The sequence below is a fragment of the Chiloscyllium plagiosum genome, chromosome 6 (genome assembly GCF_004010195.1).
Source record: "Chiloscyllium plagiosum isolate BGI_BamShark_2017 chromosome 6, ASM401019v2, whole genome shotgun sequence".
In the NCBI taxonomy this organism is placed as follows: Eukaryota; Metazoa; Chordata; class Chondrichthyes; order Orectolobiformes; family Hemiscylliidae; genus Chiloscyllium; species Chiloscyllium plagiosum.
In genome coordinates this window covers 98509528-98529549 of record NC_057715.1, presented here as the reverse complement: position 1 = coordinate 98529549, position 20022 = coordinate 98509528, and the positions used below count along the sequence as shown (strand labels likewise).

Below are 20022 nucleotides of genomic sequence, written 5' to 3'. Positions count from 1 at the left end.
AACTATGCAGAGGAACAGCAGGTAGGGGCCCTAATTAATTCTGCAGTAGGAAGATCCTTGGACTGCCTTACCACCCTTACCAAGGAGGACCGTTATGTGGACAAATAATAATTTAAGTTTACCTCACCACACGGTGATTGTGACATGCAAATGCAGTAGGAGGAGTTGTTTGTTCCAAGGCTTTCATTGTCCAACTGAAGAGGAGGTGAGGGAGTCATGCTCCCCCCACCCCCTCCACCCTCCCTGCCCTTGCTATTGAACTTTTTTGCCCCCATGCCTCCTACCCTGTATCACCCACCACCATCACCGAGTGGGTAAAGAGTTGCAGATCTCCATTTTCACCCAAAGGGTCCTTGATCCAATAGCTGTCCAGCTAATTGCCTGAGTGGCAGAGGATGGGCAGGACTTTATAAGAGGTAATGCAGAGGTCTTACTGACTCTCCAGCCAGCCCCCTGTGACCTCCACATGTTTCCAACCTAATTTTTATTTGTAGCTCCAGTTCACCTTCAGAAACCTCCCTCGATCTAAGCAGAATGTCAGTTCCCACTTTGGTTCCTCAAATAAACACCCTGCCTTGAAGTGACCATCTCAAATTCCAATCTACTACAGTTTATTCAATATTGTAATTAAATGAAAATTGGCTTAAAAGTCAAAGGCCCAGGGTTAAAAATATACAAAAAACAGAGAACCTATATTGAATAGTGAATACATTTTCCTTTTTTGCACCCTCTCCACAGCCTCCATGTTCTTCCTTTCATATGGTGACCGAAATTGCACTCAATACTCCAAACGTGGCCTGACTAAAGTCTTATACAGCTGCCAACATGACTTGCCAACTTTTATACTCAATGCACTGATTAAGGAAGGCTGTACAACTTTTGAGCCATCTTATCCAATTTTGGTTCAAGATGACAAGCCCAAAATTGCACCTCAAAAATGACTAGAACTTTGAGCAACTCTACTGCCACTCAATAAAACTAGATGCATATTTAATTTTTTGTCTTTTATAATACCTACAGCTCTAAGTTTTTCAAGATACCCAGCCCCTCCTCTTCCTCAATATCAACATGCTCTTGAGTAACCCTACCTAATCTTGCCATCATCCATGTCCTTCTCCTTGGTGAATACCAATGTGAAATACTCATTAAAAACCTTATACCCTTCCTCTGGCATCAGGCATAAATTCTCTCCTTTGTCCTTGAGTGAACCTATTCTTTTTCCTTGCTCCTAATATACATATAAAATGCTTTGGGATACTCCTTAAGCCTACTTGCTAAGAATGTGTCACAGCCCCTTTCAGCCTTCCTAATTCCTTGTTTTAAGTTTCTTTTCTGCTCCTTAAGGACCTTGGCTGATTTCACTCTGCTAAACCTTATATGCGCTTCCTTTGCCTTTTTCATTAAACTTTCAATATTTCTTGTCATACAAGGTTCCCAAATCTTGCCATCCTTAACTTTTATCCTCACAGCAACATGCTGGTCCTCAATTCTGATTGACTGGCCTTTAAAAGATTCCCATATGTCACTAGTGGATTTAATCTCAAACAGTCATCCCCTATCTAATTTCTCCAGTTCCTGCCTGATACTGTTGTAATTAGTCTTCCCCAAATTTAACTTGCACCTGAGGACCATTCTTATTCTTATCCATAACTATCTTAAAACTTATTAACACTGATCTTAAAATTATGATCACTGTTTCCAAAATGCTCCCCCACTGAAATTTTGATTACTTTTTCATTCATGTGTTATGAAGTTGTGGGTGTACCTTTAAAAGAGTTAAAAGCAGCAGAACTACTGGACACAGCACCAAGTGTTCTCAATAAGGCAACAATGTATGTAACACTAGGTTGAACAACTCGGTTAGTTCATTGCCTGGAGACAAAAACAAATTTGAATTCAGCCAATCAGTTTAAATTATACATCAAAAAAAAAATACCAATTTACAATCAAGTTTCAATTGAGTATATTGATAATCTTAAAAGCCAATGACACAATCCAATGCTCTGATGTACAAGGCCAGGGAAAAATTGAACAGTTGAGAGGAGAACTGCCAAGCCTAACATGTACCTGACTGCTTGAAAAAACATCTCTGATAAAAGTACCTTTTTGATCAGTAACCTGTGATGCAGAAATTCCTAACAAGGAGAAAAAAAGACACAGGAAGATCCGAAGACAAGAATCTACAGTTGCCTGGTTTTGAGATAAGAAGTGTTGTTTTGTGAATCTTAACTCGGAGTTTTATTGGACTAATATTATTGAGGGAAAGGTACAAGATAGGTTAGACAAAGAAATTGTAAATAGTGGTTAGTTAATTATTCTCTGTTATACTTAGAGTCATAGAGATGTACAGCATGGAAACAGACCCTTCGGCCCAACTCGTCCATGCCGACCAGATAGCCCAACCCAATCTAGTCCCACCTGCCAGCACCTGGCCCATATCCCTCCAAACCCTTCCTATTCATGTACCCATCCAAATGCCTTTTAAATGTTGCAATTGTACCAGCCTCCACCACTTCCTCTGGCAGCTCATTCCATACACGTACCACCCTCTGTGTGAAAAAGTCGCCCCTTAGGTCCCTTTTATATCTTTCCCCTTTCACCCCAAACCTATGCCCTCTAGTTCTAGACTCCCCGACCCCAGGGAAAATACTTTGTCTATTTATCCTATCCTTGCCCCTCAGAATTTTGTAAACCCCTTAGCCTTCGATGCTCCAGGGAAAACAGCCTCTCCCTGTAGCTCAGATCCTCCAACTCTGGCAACATCCTTGTAAATCTTTTCTGAACCTTTTCATGTTTTTCATAACATCCTTCCGATAGGAAGGATTTGAAGAAATAAACTTGTTAATTTTATTTTAAGTAGTCCTTGGCCAATTGAATTATTACAGATTACTGCACAGGATAAATCTTTTCTGTGCTGCTGGTTTTAAATTAAGCAGGAGGTTTACCCCATGTTGTAAGGTATGGGATGAGGGCATCACTGGTTGGATCAGCATTTACTGCTCATCCCTAATTGCCCAAAGGGAAGTTAAGTGTCAACCACATTGCTGTGGGTCTTGAGTCACACACAGGCTAGACCTAAAGGGCATTAATGAACAAGATGGGCTTTTCCTCGACAATGGTTTCATGGTCATCATTGAAATTTTATTTTCAGATTATTCTACAATTCAAATTCCACCATTTGCCATGGTGGGATTCAAACCCAGGTCCCCAGAACATCAACTGAGTTTCTGGATTAATAGTCTCGCAATAATACCACTAGGCCACTGTCTATCCCTACCTGACCAGGCTCATTCCCCAATACAAGATCTATCTGGCCCCTTCCCTCATTGGACTTTCTACATGTTGTTTCAAGGAAGTTGGCTGCTGAAAGCCACTCTCCTGTCCTTGTCTCATATCCTCCCGTAAGCTTCTCACTGAAACACAGGCCTCAATATTGAAGCTCTGCCTTTCCAACAGCTGCCAACCTGCTGGGTCCCTGAGATTGTTGGTGGACGCCGAGACCTCAGGAGATCCTCTCGGGTCTCAAGGGGCAGGAGACATGGAGGAGGAGGGTTGGAGGTGGTTTTCAGTAGCCACCCCATTCATACCCGATTGGCACCACGTTTAGGTAGCTGGAGGTCCTCGCAACCATCCACCTCCTCCATCCCCGCACCCCCCTCCCTCAGTCCCAGCCATGAAATCAACCACTTTTCCCATCTATTGGGGAGGCAATTAATCAGACCAGTGATGAGCTGAAGCTCTTACGTAATCAACCACTTAAGGGGCCCTAATTTGCTGGTCCTGACTAGGCTTTATTGGCCCCCAGGTGTCCCTTGAGTTGTTCCCTGGTGTTTACCAATACCCTCGAGGTTTTCAGGGAGAGGTGGGTACCGCGGAGTGTGGAGTGTTTTATTTCCCCCTCCGACTCTATTTTGATTTAATCCCTGCCCTCCCTTTCACTTTTTTGACCACCCAGCATTGTCCTTTGACAAGAAGGACATTGTTTGTCATTGGACACTCGGGAGTTTCCCTTCTGCCATGAATAAAGATTTATGGACTTGTTATTCTTCACTGTGTCCTACACCTACACACACAGAAAAAGGAAAAATAGAGTTTATTGGCCAGCAGGTAATTGCTGAGGTGTCCAGAAGAGGGAGAATTTCTTTCACAGTCCAACATCCCCATTATATTTCCTTCTTGCCATTTCCTTCACCAACTCCACAGAAAGGAAAGTGCACCCATCGTATTTTTCTCACACCCTTGGCAAATAACTGCAGTTAATCTCTTTCTATTCCTATTGTTACTGTGGTTAAATAAAACTCATGTGAATTTACATGGAATTATGAAAAGATTGATTTCCAAATCACCTCAGCATACACTTTCCCTCATGAAGACATGGACCAGTTCACTGAGTTGGCCAATTGGTTCGCTTGTAATTCAGAATAATGGCTACAGCCCAGGCTCAGTTCCTGCTCTGGCTGGGGAAGGTTTGGGAGCTGCCTCCTTGCCCTGTTCCTGCGAGTGGAAAGCAATGACACTAACTAACTACAAAAAAAAGGTCAGGATGTGCTATCAGCAACTGATGAGCCAAGCATGTGCCTGCAGGCAGAGTGCTCAAGAATGGAATAATGAAGGTATCTTGCATTGTCAACTATCAACAGGAATAAATAATACTGCAGTACAGAATAGGTCAGGAAATAGCTGTAAGTAATACCCGAATGTGTGCACAGAGATGTAGCCAATAACTACTGCATTTTTCTAAATTAGGGAGGAATAATGGGCTTCAGCCATCACTGTAGCTGTGGGATCATTTAATGAGTTCTGTTCTGCTGTGTACAGCAGTGATATTGACTACCTTGTAAATCAGATTGTATGCATATTAGATTAGATTAGATTCTCTACAGTGTGGAAACAGGCCCTTCAGCCCAACAAGTCCACACCGCCCCTCCGAAGAGAAACCCACCCAAACCCATTCCCCTACCCTGACTAAAGCACCTAACACTACGGGCAATTTAGCATGGCCAATTCACCTAACTTGCACATCTTTGGACTGTGGGAGGAAACCGGAGTGCCCGGAGGAAACCCACGCAGACACGGGGAGATGTGCAAACTCTACACAGTCAGTCGCCTGAGACGGGAATTGAACCCGGGTCCCTGGCGCTGTGAGGCAGCAGTGCTAACCACTGAGCCACCATGCCGCCCAGGAGGCAATGCAGGGAAGGGAAATCATAAGATCATAAGATGTAGCAGCAAAATAGGCCATTCAGCCAATCGAGTTTACTCCGCTATTCAATGAGATCATGGCCGATTCAATAATCCTCAACTCCACTTTCCTGCCTTTTCCTCGTGCCACTTTGTTCCTGTCCTGATTTAAAACCTGTTTTCTCAGCATTGAATATACTTAACAACATAGCTTCTACAGCCCACTGTGGGAAAGGATTCCACAGATTCACTAACCTCAGAAGAAATCGTGCTTGTGATAATGAGATAATGCTCCATGATCCTAGACTCTCCCACAAGGGCAAACAACCTTTCCATATCAACCCTATCAATTCCCTTCAAATTCTTGTTTGTTTCAATAAGGTTACCTCTCTGCAAGTAAGGAGACCAAAACTGTACATAATACTCCAGGTGTGGTCACACCAACACCTTATATAATCATAACAACATTTCTTTTCTTTTATAATTTAGTCCTTTTGCAATAGATGCCAGGATTACTTTTGCCTTACTTATATGCTGCACTCATTTTCTATGATTCATGCACAGATTCCTCGGCACTGCACTTTTAATTTCCTTCCCATTTAAATAATAATTTGCCTTTTCATGTTTCCTGTCAAACTGGATAACCTTGCACATATCCACATTAAACTCCATCTGTCAGATTCTGGCCCATTCTCGGAACCTAGCAACATCCATCTGTAAACTCTTTATCTCCTCATTCCTGTTAAACTAAACCATAAGGAATAGGAACAGGAACAGGCCCTGATTCTGCTCCTATTCGATAGGATCATGGCTGATCGGACATTCCTCACCTCCACTTTCCTGCCCTCTCCCCATAGATGTTGATCCCCTACTGATCAAGAATCTGTCTCAGCTGTCTCTGCTCTGACAGCTCTCTGTGACAGAAAAGTTTCAAAGATACTCAACCATCTTAGAGAAGAAATTCCTCCTCGCCTCAGTCTTAAATTGGTGTCCCTTTATTTTGAGACTAAACCCTCTGGTCCAAGGTTTTCCACGAGGGGAAAAGGTGTACTCAGCATTTACCCTGTCAAGCCCCTTAAGAACCCTATCTGTTTTGATGTGATCACCTCTCATTTGTCTAAACTCCAATGAGTAGAGTCCCAACCTGTTTAACCTTTGCTCATAAGACAATCCTCCCATCTGAGGAAGATCCCATTTGCTTTTCTTATTGTCTGTTGAACTTGAATGTGATTTTTTTGGTATTTATGCATGAGGGCCCCAAATCTTTTTGTGCTGAAGCTTTCTGCAATCTTTCTCCCATTAAATAACTTTCAGATGCTCTATTCATCCTGTCCAAGTGCATGTTATACCCCAATTACCATCTTACTTAACTTTTCTGTATCTCTGTGCAGATTCTTCTAGTCATCCCCATGACCCATTTTTATGCCATTCACAAACTTGGTACATTCACTTTTCATATCCAAGTTATGAATATATAATTGTAAATAATTGTGGCCTCATCATTGATCCCTGTGGCACTCCGCCACTTATATGTTGCCAGCCTGAAAATATCCCTTTATCCCTGTGTTGTAATGTATTTGAATTACCATCAACAGGTTCCCCTTTATCTATTCTGCTTTCCTTAATAAACAGGCTAACGTGTCACCACACAAAGAGCATTTCAACAAACCTACAAGGGTCACTCCTAGTCTCTGTGCTGGGTGGGTGGGCTACACCCACTTCCTTCCTAACTGCAGTCCTACATCAAGTGGACTGCAGTGGTACAAGACAACAGCTCCTTCTCAAGGGTACTGAGGGATGGGCAATAAAATCTGAATTTTTTATGTGATTATGTATCTAATACCCAGCTTTTGTTGCCCAACCCATTTTCCCACAAAGCAAATGATTCATTAGGGAAATAATTTACGAGAATATTGCCAGGATTGGAGGGCTTGAACTATAGGAAGAGGCTGAGTAGGCTGGGGCAATTTTCCCTGGAACGTGGGAGGTTGAGGTGACCTTATAGAGGCTTATAAGATCATGAGGGGCATGGATAGGGTAAATAGACAAGGTAATTTCCCCAAGGTCAGGGAGTCCAAAAGTAGAAGGCATAAGTTTATGGGGAGAGGGAAAAGATTTAAAAGGGACCTAAGAGGAACTTTTTCATGCAGAGGGTGGGGAGTGTATAGAATAAGTTGTTAGAGGAAATAGTGAAGGCTAATACAATTACAACATTTAAAAGACATCTGAATGGGTATATGAATAGGAAGGATCTAAAGGGATTTGGGCCAAATGCTGGTAAATGGGACTAGATTAATTTTTAGGATGTCTAGTTGGCATGGACAAGTTACACTGAAAAGTCTGTTTCCATACTGTTTTCATCTCTATGACTATCTGTAGGTCTGGAGTCACTCAAAGGCCATACCAGGCAAAGAAAACAGATTTCCCTCCCAAAAAGAACAATAATGAATCATGATGTGGAGGAGCCGTTGGTGGACTGGGGTGGACAAAGTTAAATATCACACAACACCAGGTTATAGTCCAGCAGGTTTATTTGGAAGCACTAGCTTTCGGAATGCCGCTCCACAACCACCTGATGAAGGTACAGCGCTCCGAAAGCTAGTGCTTCCAAATAAACCTGCTGGACTACAACCTGGTGTTGTGTGATAGTTAACTTTGTCCACTATGTGCTGTGTCCCACTTGGGGGAAAGGGTGTAATAAAGGACAGATGTCTGTCAGCACCTGGTCCTGGAAGGAATTAATGAGGACAGAATTTGTCCATTTTATTCTCTCTAACAGAGGTGGAAGTGGCTGGCTGGTAAATATTATATTCCAGCATTTTAAAATTTCTTTCATACTCTTGCCACTTTTCATTTTGGAACATTTTTGCACCCTCCAATGATTTAGTCTATCTCAAATGTAATTGTCAATGCCCTTGTTTTACTCCATTATTATTATCTCACTGACAAGTTTCTTCTTTACTATCAACAGTTAATTCTCTCTCTCACACACACACACACAAACTCTCTCTCTCTATATATAATTGAAATAATCCAGCAAAGATGTTGTCAACAGCCAGAGGGGTATCTATCTATCTACATGTAAAGGCACCACAGGAAATTCATCCTTGAGATCTGGCTGCAAGATTATAAGCACTCATGCCAGGCTTTCCACAAAGAAATGTTGCAAAAATTGTTTCTTGGTAGTAAAAAAACTGGAATATTGCTGAAAAAAATGCATATGCTGAAAAAGCCTTTTTGTTTTCCATTCCTCAGAAAAGATTCAGGGAAGAATACCAAATCTCAAAGGGAACAACTCTTCTCAGAGTAAAAAAAGAAGTTGTCTCCCTCAAGATATGGTATTCTTGTCATTGTGTGCTGATGAATGCAAGATAAAAAGCTTTGAATAAAAATCGAAAGAACTGCGAATGCTGTAAACCTGAAACCAAAACAGAAATTGCTGGAAAAGCTCAGCAGATCAGAACACCTGTACCGAGGAAGGGTCACCTGAGCCGAAATGTTAACTCTGATTTCTCTCCACAGTAGCTGCCAGATCTGCTGAGCTTTTCCAGCAATTTCTACTTTTGATTTCTGAAAAGCTTTGACTGCCGGTTTTCCAGAAATACAAGTGACAATTCAACAAATTTGTTGGCCAATTAAAAGATTCATGATGAAATGTACTTGCTGGATCATAAACAATTTCCATAGTAGTGTAATATGACCAGCTGATAATTAATCCAGCTCTTGAACAATAGTGTTACATTATTAATTTTTGAAAACACATCCATGGATCATAATCCTTAGTTAATCTGACTGGCATAAAGACCGCTAAAATGACAGATTAATTTAACCAAATAAAGTGGAATGTTTTAGCAACAGATTAATCACATTGCTAAGGTCTTTAGTTAAGATCAAGAGGTAATGGGTATTAATTGTCACAGCGCATATAAATAGAGAGATGTGAGTATGTGTGTCTAATGAGAGATATAAGCAGAGGAAGGCAATAAATTCTCTCCACAAATACAAATATGAGTGTCTTGATTTCAATCTCACCAATGGACGAGAATTTATTAATAGAATGACCATCACGTGACAGCACAATACAAATACCTTAAAATTTAATCCAAATCCACTGAAGTATTTTTATTCCCGCCTACATTTTCATGCAAGGAGAAAGGCTAGTTCTGGCAACTTACCACCAGTTCTGCCACTTCCAACCTGCACAGCAGGCTGTAGGCTCTCCTCAGTGTTCAGTAAGTGGGGCATGTGATGGTAGATATTTGGCACTTTTAGGGCATTCTTGTTGGTCAAATCTTTCAACAGCTTTTTGGCATCATCTGAAAATGCAATAAGATTGATAAGCACACTCAGGCATCTAATTAACATCACAGTGTCTCAGTCTACAGATGTATTTAGTAAATAAAAACAGTGGTTAAGCAACCGCGGTCCATTTGATTAAATCTAAGATCCACAACTACAAAAGACAAAGATAAAAACAACCCACATATCCCAAGCTAAAATGTATCATAAATTATTGATCACACCAAACCCTTTCATCTCAGTCAATGGTACCAACAATTTAAAAGGATGGATTGCAGCCATTTTCAATGGAGGTTACAAAATTCAGCATTTCTTTCTGAACCATGCTTTGGGAGAAAATAATGATACAGAGGGAGAGCAACAAAGATGTGCACAGATGTACTTCATCTGTAGCTTGCAGCCCATACCATTTAGCTCATAAGAACAAATGAATATAAGAAATTAAAGTAAGAGTAGGCTATTTGGCCCCTCCACTCTACCCCACCATTCAATAACATCATGGCTGATCTGCCTCAGGCTGTGACTCCTCTTTCATGTATGGCTCTTAATTCCCTGATATTTCAAAAATCTACCTCCTTCTTTAAATACTCTGTGATCCAGCCTCCACAACTCTGTGGGAGAGAATTCCAGACATTCACTGTCCTCTAGGAGAAAAGAAAAAGCCCTCCCATCTCAGATTTAAACAAGTGACCCCTTAATCTGTAACTATGTCTCCTAGTTCAAGATTACCCCACTGATGGTAACACCTTCTCAACATGTCCCAGTCAAGCCCCCTTTAGAACCTTGTACATTGCAAAAGATCACACTTTCATCATCTAAATTTTAATAAGAGAAAGGATTGACCTGTTTAGCCATTCTTTGTAAATTAAATCCTTCAGGAATCAACAAGTGAATCTCTTTGGAACTACCTTCAATGCCAGTGTAACCTTTTTTTTTTAAAACCATGGTTGTACAGAATATTCCAGATGTGGTCTGACGAGCACCTGGTTTAGTTTTAGGAAGACCTCCTCACTGTCATACAGTACTCCAGCTGCAGCCTCACCATCACCCCGTATAGTTGCAACAAGACTGTGATTCCCCTGCAAGCTGAACTGACTATTTCTTTCAGCATGAGTTTAAAAGGGGTTAAGCCATGATTGAATTAAATTCTTGTGCCATTGGAGGTTCTTTGCACTCCGAGCCTCTTAAACCATTAAGATAGGGCAGTGAAACTTTTACTCCATTATTGGTATGAGAGCTTCTGAACATGCAGCCATTTTCAACAAAAGGTACACAACAACCTAGTTCTCTTTCAGGGACACATAGGAAGAAGCAATTGACTGTACATTATTGCCTAGGATAAGGAAAGTGAAAGTGCTATCACTGAGTTTGTGGATGACACAAGGATGGATAGGAGGCTGAGTGGTAGGCTTGATAATGGTCAGTCTGCAGGAGAGAGAACGTTGCGTTGAATGAGAAGGGGCTCGGTGGATTGAGTATATTCTGAGAGAATGTGAGGTGGCAGGAAGAATAGAGGAGCTGAATGTTATTTAAATGGAGAAAGACTGCAAGTAGTTGGAGCACAGAGGGGTTCGTGGGTCCTCATGTATGTGTCACAAAAAGATAATATCCACATTCAGCAGCCAGTTGGATTTGGGGGGGGGGGGGGGAAGGAGGAGGGAGAGGGGGGAGGGGGTAAGGGAAAGCTAGAACTTTTTTTCAGAGGGAATGGATCATGAGAGTAGGGAAATCTTCCTAAAACTCTCCAAGGCACTGTTCAGACCACAGCTGGAATATGGTGAACAGTTCTGGTCCCTTTATCTAGGTAAAGATATACTGGCATTAGAAAAGGTTCATTCGGCTGACCCTAGGTATGAGAGAGTTTGGGTAGACTGGGCCTGTCTCGGTGGAATATAGAAGAATGAAATACAATCTGATTGAGACACATAGGATTCTCACAGAGTTTGACAGGATAGGTGTGGAAAGTTGTGGAGTGCCCAGGACCAGAGGGTATATCCTCACAGTAAGGAATCTCCCATTTAAGATGAGGAAGAGGATGAATTTCTTCTTTTTAATCTGTAGAATTCTTTACTGAAGAGGGTAGACATTAAAATAATCCAGGCTGAGATAAACAGATTTTTAATCAGAAAGGGAATGAAGGGATGTGGGAAAGGCAATGAAGGGATGTGGGAAAGGGCAGGAAAGTGGAGTTGAGAATCAATAAATCAGCTAACTCGATGGGCCAAATGGCCTGCTTCTGTTCTTATATCTTATGATCTTGAAAGATTTGGCATCTTTGCCTCCTGAAGCAAATCATTATTTGGACAAGACAGAATTGGGAAGATTGTACCATAAGCTGAACTATCTTTAAAGGTACCCTCAGATGTACCTCAGATCTGATGTGAGATTGTTTTTTACTTTAGTCTGAGCCTAATTCCGTCAACTTACGTTGGATGATTCAATGGATAAAGACTAAATCTATAACTGTGCAAGAAACTAAACGTGCCTTCCCAAAGTCTCCAAATGGTCAGCTTATAACAAATGTTCAAATATAACTTCTTTCTTGTGGTAAGAATTTCAGATTCAACTTTATACTCATTGTCGTAGTCTTTGCATAACCTGTATAATAATATAATTAAGAGGAAAAATTCGAAAGGATTTAAACTCCATTAACAATTATAATATGAGCTATACCAAACGTCCACCAGAATCATCCAGGCAAAAATTGGCTGACTGCTGGTCATTGAACTCTGTATTCTAGTCATGACTTGTAACACCTGATCTGGTCATTTTCTCTGCCCTGCTTTCTTCTTTCCAGTCTACCATTTTTTGCTCTTTTCCTTCCAAAGATACCCAGGTGCTTTAAGATTTTGTGTGTCCAAAGAATATGTAAAATCTTCTCCCTCATTATTCAAGACCTAATTCTCCATGCCTTAAGATACAAAACAAAAACTGAAATCAATACCAAAGGAAGGAATGGATGCAAAAAAATGCCAAGGCTGTGGGGTCACTGGCCATCCACCATAGCAACAGAGAAATTGGAGCAAGAGTAGGCCATTTGGCCCTTTGAGCCTGCTCACCATTCATTGTGTTCATGGCTGATTATCCAGTTGAGTATTCTGTTTCGGCCTTTTCCCCATAATCTTTGGTGTCTTTAACCTCAAGGACTACATCTTACTCCTTCTTGAAAATATTCAATATATTGGCCTCAACCACCTTCTGTGGCAGAGAATTCCCTTTGCGACTGTACAGAACATTGGTTAGACCACTTCTGGAATATTGTGTGCAATTCTGGTCTCCTTCCTATCAGAAGGATCTTGTGAAACTTGAAAGAATTCAGAAAAGATTTACAAGGATGTTGCCAGGGTTGGAGCTATAAGGAGAGGCTGGACAGGCTGCGGCTGTTTTCCCTGGAGTGTCAGAGGCTGAGGGGTGACCTTATAGAGGTTTATAAAATCATGAGGGGCATGGATAGAGTAAATAGACAAAGTCTCTTCCCTGGAGTAGGGGAGTCCAGAACTAGAGGGCATAGGTTTAGGATGAGAGGGGAAAGATGTAAAAGAGAGCTAAGGGGCTACTTTTTCATGCAGAGGGTGGTGGGAGTGTGGAATGGGCTGCCATAGGAAGTGATGGAGGCTGGTACAATTGCAACACTTAAAAGGCCGTCTTGATTGGTATATGAATAGGAAGGGTTTGGAGGGATATGGGCCGGGTGCTGGCAGGTGGGACTAGATGGAGTTGGGATATCTGGTCAGCATGAACGAGTTAGACCGAAGTGTCTGTTTCTGCACTGTACATCTCTATGACTCTAAGCACCGAGTTCATCTCGTCCACAAGGCTTACCTCTTACTCTCTTTACTTGTCTCCCACTAAAGTGTTGGGACCTGTTCAACTGATAACAATTTGTTCTAATGCAGGGCCTTAGGATCCTGTCAGTATGGTGCACTCTGACTGCACACAACACAAAGAAATGTTGACTGGAAAGGCGATGCAGGCAGCCACTTCACCACCGGGGAAGAAAACAATCCAATGAGCCAGTTATCCAAGCGCACTCTCATAGCGGTTCCAGAGAAGAACCACACTGGACGTGAAATGATAACTTTTTCTTTCTGCACAGATACTATCAGGGTTGCTGAGTTTCTCCAGCACTTTCTATTTGTATGTCTGCTCTCATACTCCATCACAGATAGAAAATATCCTTGGCAAAGGGCTGGGCACAAGTGGGTAACTTGCTCTCTCAATGCAGGGCAATGTATTGAGTGGGGTGACTATAAGGAGGACGATACTATTTTCATACACCTGGCTTCAGCTTAGAAATGTACAACAAAAGCACCACAATGTAATATTTTCACTTAATCAGGTTCAATTATAGATAGATTCATCTAGATACACAGCACAGAAACAGACCCTTCAGTGCAACTCATCCATGCCAAGGATTTCCTATTCATATATCCACCTTTTAAATGTTGCAATTGTACCAGCCTCCATTACTTCCTCTAGCAGCCCATTCCATACACACACCACCCTATGCGTGAAAAACTTGCCCCTTATGTCCCTATTAAATCTTTCCCCTCTCACCTTGAACAAACTGGACTCCTCCACCCCATGGAAAAGATCTCGTCTACTTGCCCTATCCATGCCCTTCATGATCTTTTAAACCTCGATAAGGTTACCCCTCAGCCTTAGTTGTTCTTTAATGACTACTGCTAGACATTTACCAGTCAAAGCAGGTGTGGTTGGGAAAAATACTATATTTCATCACATTTGCTAGCAATTTGCTTACACAGAATTACCTGAAAAATTGCTCAGGGCCTCTTTGCTGCCATTTGATGCAGCCACTATACGTTTGAATTGCTCCAGGACACCATTTAGTTCTGAGGAACGCTGCAACGTTCGGTGCTCAGCTGCACGTAGCCGCTCTCTCAAGGCGTGGAACTCGTGCTGATAGACAATTAGCTTTTCTGTGAATAAACAAGGAGAAAAAATTAGCATGAAACCATTCTGAACAGAAATGCTCTTAAATCATGTTAGTGCATAATTTATTGAACGTGTTGAAGGGTAGATATTTTAACAATAATTAAATATTTAACTTACACATTTGTTTTACAAGTATTGAAGACTTAAAAAATTTAATAATACAACATTCTATCCCCCCAATCTTTGGTTTCCACAATTTCTCCTACGAGGTAAATTCCTGGCTCGTTCTTGACAATTATGCTCAAGACTGCAATAATTAAGTAGGTCCACTTATCCCACTGCTCCAGAGTAACGTTCCTTGCCACAAGGAATTGTGCCTTTTTATCTACATGACTGTCACGTTACGGCTACAACATTCCAGTGTTCCCCGTACCTATGGTGGGTGGCTGTGGCTATTGTAGTTCATTCAACTCAGCCCCAGAATTTTGTTTTCTTAGTTCATTCAAGGCTTCTGGTATGTTGCTGGCTATGCTTTTGCTTTCATGGACATCACTAGTCGATCTTGAGAATGTGGTGATGAGCCACCTTCTTGAACCGCTGCAGACCAAACAGTGCAGATACACCCACAACGCTGTGAGGGAGGGAGTAGACGATATTGACCCAGTGACACTGAAAGAATGGCAATATAATACCAAGTCAGGGCAATATAATTCCAAGTCAGGAAGGGAACCCACAAGTAGTGGTGCTCCCACTTAACTGTTGCTCTTCTAGGTAGTGGAATCATGGGTATGGAAGGTGCAATTTGAAAGTCAGCATATTTGAGGCTAATCCTCTATCTCAGTGCTACACTCCTGCTCCTTCCCCTTGACATCTTTAGCCTCTAGAAATCTCTCTCTATTTATCATTGGTTGAACAGGAATTTCAGTAATTTGCCATCCATAGCCTTCTGTAGTGTAAATTTTTGCAGGTTGACCACCCTCTGAGGGAAGACATGTCTCCTCATCTCAGTCCATGTGCTGAAGATAATGACCTCTTGTTCTTAAACCCCTGAAATATTCCCCACATCCAGTCTGTCCACTCCTGTCAGAATGTCATGTGTTTCAATGAGATCCCTTCTCATTCTTCTTAATTCCAGTGAATAAAAGTCCTATCAACTCAATCTCACCTCATAGGACAAATGCACCATCCCAGAATCTGGAAAATCTTCATTTCACTCCCTTTATGAAAAGCATATGTTTTCTTAGGTAAAGAGAAAATACACTACTCCTGGTGTAGTTTCACCAAAGTTCTCTATAGCTGCAGTATGACATTCTTGCTCCTGTATTCAAATTCTCTTGTATTAAGATCAACATACCATATGCTTTCCTAACTGCTTGCTGCACTGCATATTTCCTCTCAAGTCCCTTTGTACATCAATGTTTCCCAATTGATCACTATTTACATAATACTCTGCTATTCTCTTTTCCTTTGACAACAGTAAATGGCTTTGTAATGAGTTAGAAGGGAAGCACAGTGGTTAGCACTGCTGCCTCACAGTGGCAGGGACCTGGCTTCAATTCCAGCCTTGGGGACTGTCTGTGTGGAATGTGCACATTCTCCCAGTGTCTGTGTGGGTTTCCTCTGAGTGCTCTGGTTTCCTCTCACAGTCCAAAGATGAGCAGGTTAGGTGAATTGGCCATGCTAAGTTGCCCATGGTGTTCAGGGATGTGTAGGTTAGGTGCATTAGTCAGGGGTAAATATAGGGTCAGGGGAATGGGATTTGGGCGGGTTACTCTTCAGAGGGTTGGTGCGGGTTTTTTTTAGGTCAAAGGGCCTGTTTCTGCTGTGTAAGCATTCTATGATTCTAAAGATGATGAAGGCAGTTGGCTCAGAGTTACCTAGATTCTGGTTAGGCAGTCAAGTCAAGGATTTTCAGGGGGTTCAACAAGAATGTGGAATTTTAAACACAAAGATCAGCTATAATCTTATTGAATGGCACAGAAAGCTCAAAAAGGACCAAATGGCCTGCTTCAGCCTTAATTGGGGTGTCCATATACCTAAGGAGGTGAGTTGTTGCATCTTGCGGATGATACACACTGCTGTCACTGTGCATCGGAGATAGATGGAATGAATGTCCAAGGTATGAGATGTGGTGCCAATCAAGCAGGCTACTTTGTCCTGGACACTGTTGAGCTTCTTGTGTGTGTCTGGAACTGTACTCATCTAGGCAAGAGGGAGGTATTCCCAAGTATAACTTGTACCTTGTAGATGGTGGACAAACTTTAGGCAGTCAGGATGCAAGTTTGTACGGCAGAGTCCTCAGCCTCTGACCTTCTCTTCTGACCATGGTACCTACATGGTTGGTCCAGTTCAGTTTCTGATCAATGTTAAGACCACAGGATATTGATAGTAGGGTTTTCAGCAATAGTCTAGATTAGAGTGGTGCTGGAAAAACACAGCAGTTCAGGTAGCATCCGAAGAGCAGTAAAATCGACGTTTCGGGCAAAAGCCCTTCATCAGCGATAGTAATACCCTTGAAGGCCAGAGGGCAATGGTTAAAATCCCTGTTATTGAAGATGGTCATATTGTGGCACTTCTGTGTTGCAAAGGTCATTTTTCACCAAAACTTGCAATTTGCCCATATCACCCTGACTCAGAAATATATTACCATTCCTTCAGTGTTGCTGGTTTGAATTCTGGAACTCCTTCAATTCCAACAGCACGATTAGTGAAACTACACCACAAAACTTAGGCAGTTTACCACCACCTTATCAAAGATGATTAGCGATAGATAATAAATATTGGCTGAGCCAGCAAAATCCTCACTCCATGAATTAACAAAAACAACTTGGTAACCACCTGCCAACAGAGATCTCTATGCTCCTCCAAAACTAGCCTCTTGGGCATCCCCAATTTTCATCGCACTATAACAAGCAAGGAGGTTGACCTTATAGAGGTTTATACAATCATAAGGGGCATAGATAAAGTGAATGATTAGATTAGATTAGATTACAGTGTGGAATGGGAGGTGTCTTTTCCCTAGGGTTGGGGAGTTGAAGACTACCGGGCATATTTTTAAGTAGAGAGGAGCAAGATTTAGAAAAGATATGAGGGGACACTTGTTTGTTCCGTAGAGAGTGGTTTAAGTACATGAATAAGAAAGACTTGGAGGGTTATAGGCCAGGAGCAGGCAGATAGGACTAGTTTAGTTTGGGATTATGGTCGGCATGGTCTGGTTGGACCAAAGGGTCGGTTTCTGTGCTGTATGACTCTACGACTATGACTATGACTATGACTAAGCAGCCAGCAGTAAGCCTGTCCAAAGTGCTGGAAATCCCTTGCTTAATCTCCCTACCCTTTAAGATGCTCTTTAAATTTTTTCCCTTTTTGCTAAGATTTCATGTTTCACGTTGCAGCTTGTTTTGCTCAATAATGCTCCTATGAAATGCCTGGTGCTATTTTATGGATTTAAACATCCTTTAAAAATGCATATTTATTCTTGTAACAAGATTTATTGCTGTAATATCTGTGTGTTGCATATCAGAGACAAAACATGTCTATAATTTTAAAATGCACCTTAATTTTCGGGCATTTGTAGAACTGTACTTTTTGTTTTTATAGCATGGGTTCACAGCACATAGAGCTGATTCAATATTTGAGTAGATTTTCAATTACTTAATTTGATGGCCCTTTTGAATTGGTGTGGCAGTATGATACATAAGGAAAGATACAAGTAGTTGATACCAAGGTCAGGTTTGAAGAATGACAATATTTTGTGATGAGTTATTGAACTGAGTTTGCAGACATTCCTTTTTTTGTATGTTCACAATGGTTTAGGCTGCTTTGTTAAAGTGTACTTCAAAAGATTGATCAATGAAAGTTTTAGTTAGGTACTGTGTACAGTCAATAGTGCCGATATTTGCAATATACAATATTTACATGGCTGGTCTACTCAGTAACACAGTTGCTGAATAGAAATTAACAGTTTGGAAGAAAACATTGGGCCTTTGGTAGAAAATATGTCAAACACTAAATCAATGCATTTTGTGGAAGGTACTATAATTAACGATATATTTAGCATTTCATGAAGGTCAAAACCTTTTTACAAAGTATCCCGCGTGTCCTCCACTTACTTATAAAGCTGTAAAACACTTAGAAAGTATGTGTGATAAAAAAAAGTGTAGCTCAATTCATGAAAGATTCGATTGTGGATAATATTAAATCAAAGTGTTCCATAGAACGGGCAAAATGGTTTTAAAATAAACAAAAACATTCGCAAAACAAAATGAGCTCATAGAAAAGAGTGAATTAGAATCCACAGTGATAGCTGAAACTTATTTGCTAAATCTTTACACCACAAAACATTCGAGAGGAATAACTTTTCGCAATGGTTGCTGAACACCAGTGTCAAAAATATAAATCAGTCACCACTTGAGCTGCTGTGACTCCACTATTTCTCGTTCCACAACGGAGCTCCCCATGTTAATCCTATTTAACAACAGCCTTTCATATGTTCCTTCTTCCAACCTTTATCTAATTCTCTCTGACATGCTATGATTGGCTAGTCTTCAAGATGATTCATGGTAACACTTTCCATTCTAATAATCTTATTTAAAATTTTATCAGACATCAGACAGCACTCTTCTGCTTAACTTGCATTCCCACACCATTTCATGGGAGTATCATTTTATAACAGCCCCTGGGGAAAGAAAAATTACCTCATTTCAATTTACAAGCTCCCACTTTTGATAATATCCGCTTGCTCAAGGATACAATATTCTCTTCATCAGATTCTAACCTAACCATTGGTTTGGACTGAATGCATGTTTTCAAGATGCCTATAATCAATTTAGAAATGCATTCTTTAAACAATCCTGAAAAATATACTCTCAGATTAACAGACAGCACACTGTAGGAAGATATGGCAGTGTTAAAGTGGGTCAAATAAAGATTCACAAGATCAGTTCCAAGAATGTGGAACTTCGCTCACAGTATGAACTCCGGTAGAGGGGCTGTTTTCCTCAAAGTGGGGCTGAGAAAAGGGTTTGGGGGAAGAGGAGAAATGGAGCAGAGGATTCCAGGTAGAATAGGCAGGAAAATCTGATGGAATTGATGGAAAGATCGAGAATCAATATCCACAGATTGAAGGTCACCGGTGAAAGAACAAATATTGACATGGGTAAAAACATTTTCATGCAGCAAGTGGTTGGGATCTGAAATACATTGGTGGAGGCAGGTTCAAATGAGGCATTCAAGGGAAAATTGGATTATTATCTGTGGGAAAAAGAATGTGCAAGGCTACGGGAGAAAGCAGGGGAATGGCACTAGATGAAATGTTCCTTCAGGTGGCAGGTACAGTTTTGGTGGGCCAAATGGTCTCCATTTCTGATGTTAAGGTAAAGTCACCATGGTCTGGTGAGACCATAGGACTGGTCCCTCATTAGAGAGAGAGAGCGAGAGCGAGACAGAGAGACTGGTAGTAGGTTAACTTGAGGGTCACAGCTCAGGTGAGGGGATTGGCTAAGAAGAAGAATCCTTCATGGTAACCTCAGTTGATGCTGGAATTGAACCCTTGGTTGTTGGCATCATATTTGTATAATCAGCAAGCAAGATATTAAAGAAGATAATGTGCAAAGTACGTAAGGACCATTTACTTTTAGTTGTGCC

The 20022-nt window shown here is 41.2% G+C and overlaps 1 protein-coding gene across 4 annotated transcripts in view; it reads right to left on the bottom strand.

Moving 5' to 3' along the window:
* Positions 1-20022, bottom strand: part of mgat4a (alpha-1,3-mannosyl-glycoprotein 4-beta-N-acetylglucosaminyltransferase A) — a 274570-nt gene that overhangs the window by 113994 nt on the left and 140554 nt on the right. For all 4 annotated transcript variants that reach the window (XM_043692232.1, XM_043692233.1, XM_043692234.1 and 1 more), the window contains exons 2-3: positions 14253-14420; positions 9357-9497 (exon numbers count right to left, since the gene is read on the bottom strand). In XM_043692232.1, coding sequence (XP_043548167.1) covers positions 9357-9497; positions 14253-14420 — 309 coding nt within the window. The remainder of the gene's footprint in view (positions 1-9356; positions 9498-14252; positions 14421-20022) is intronic.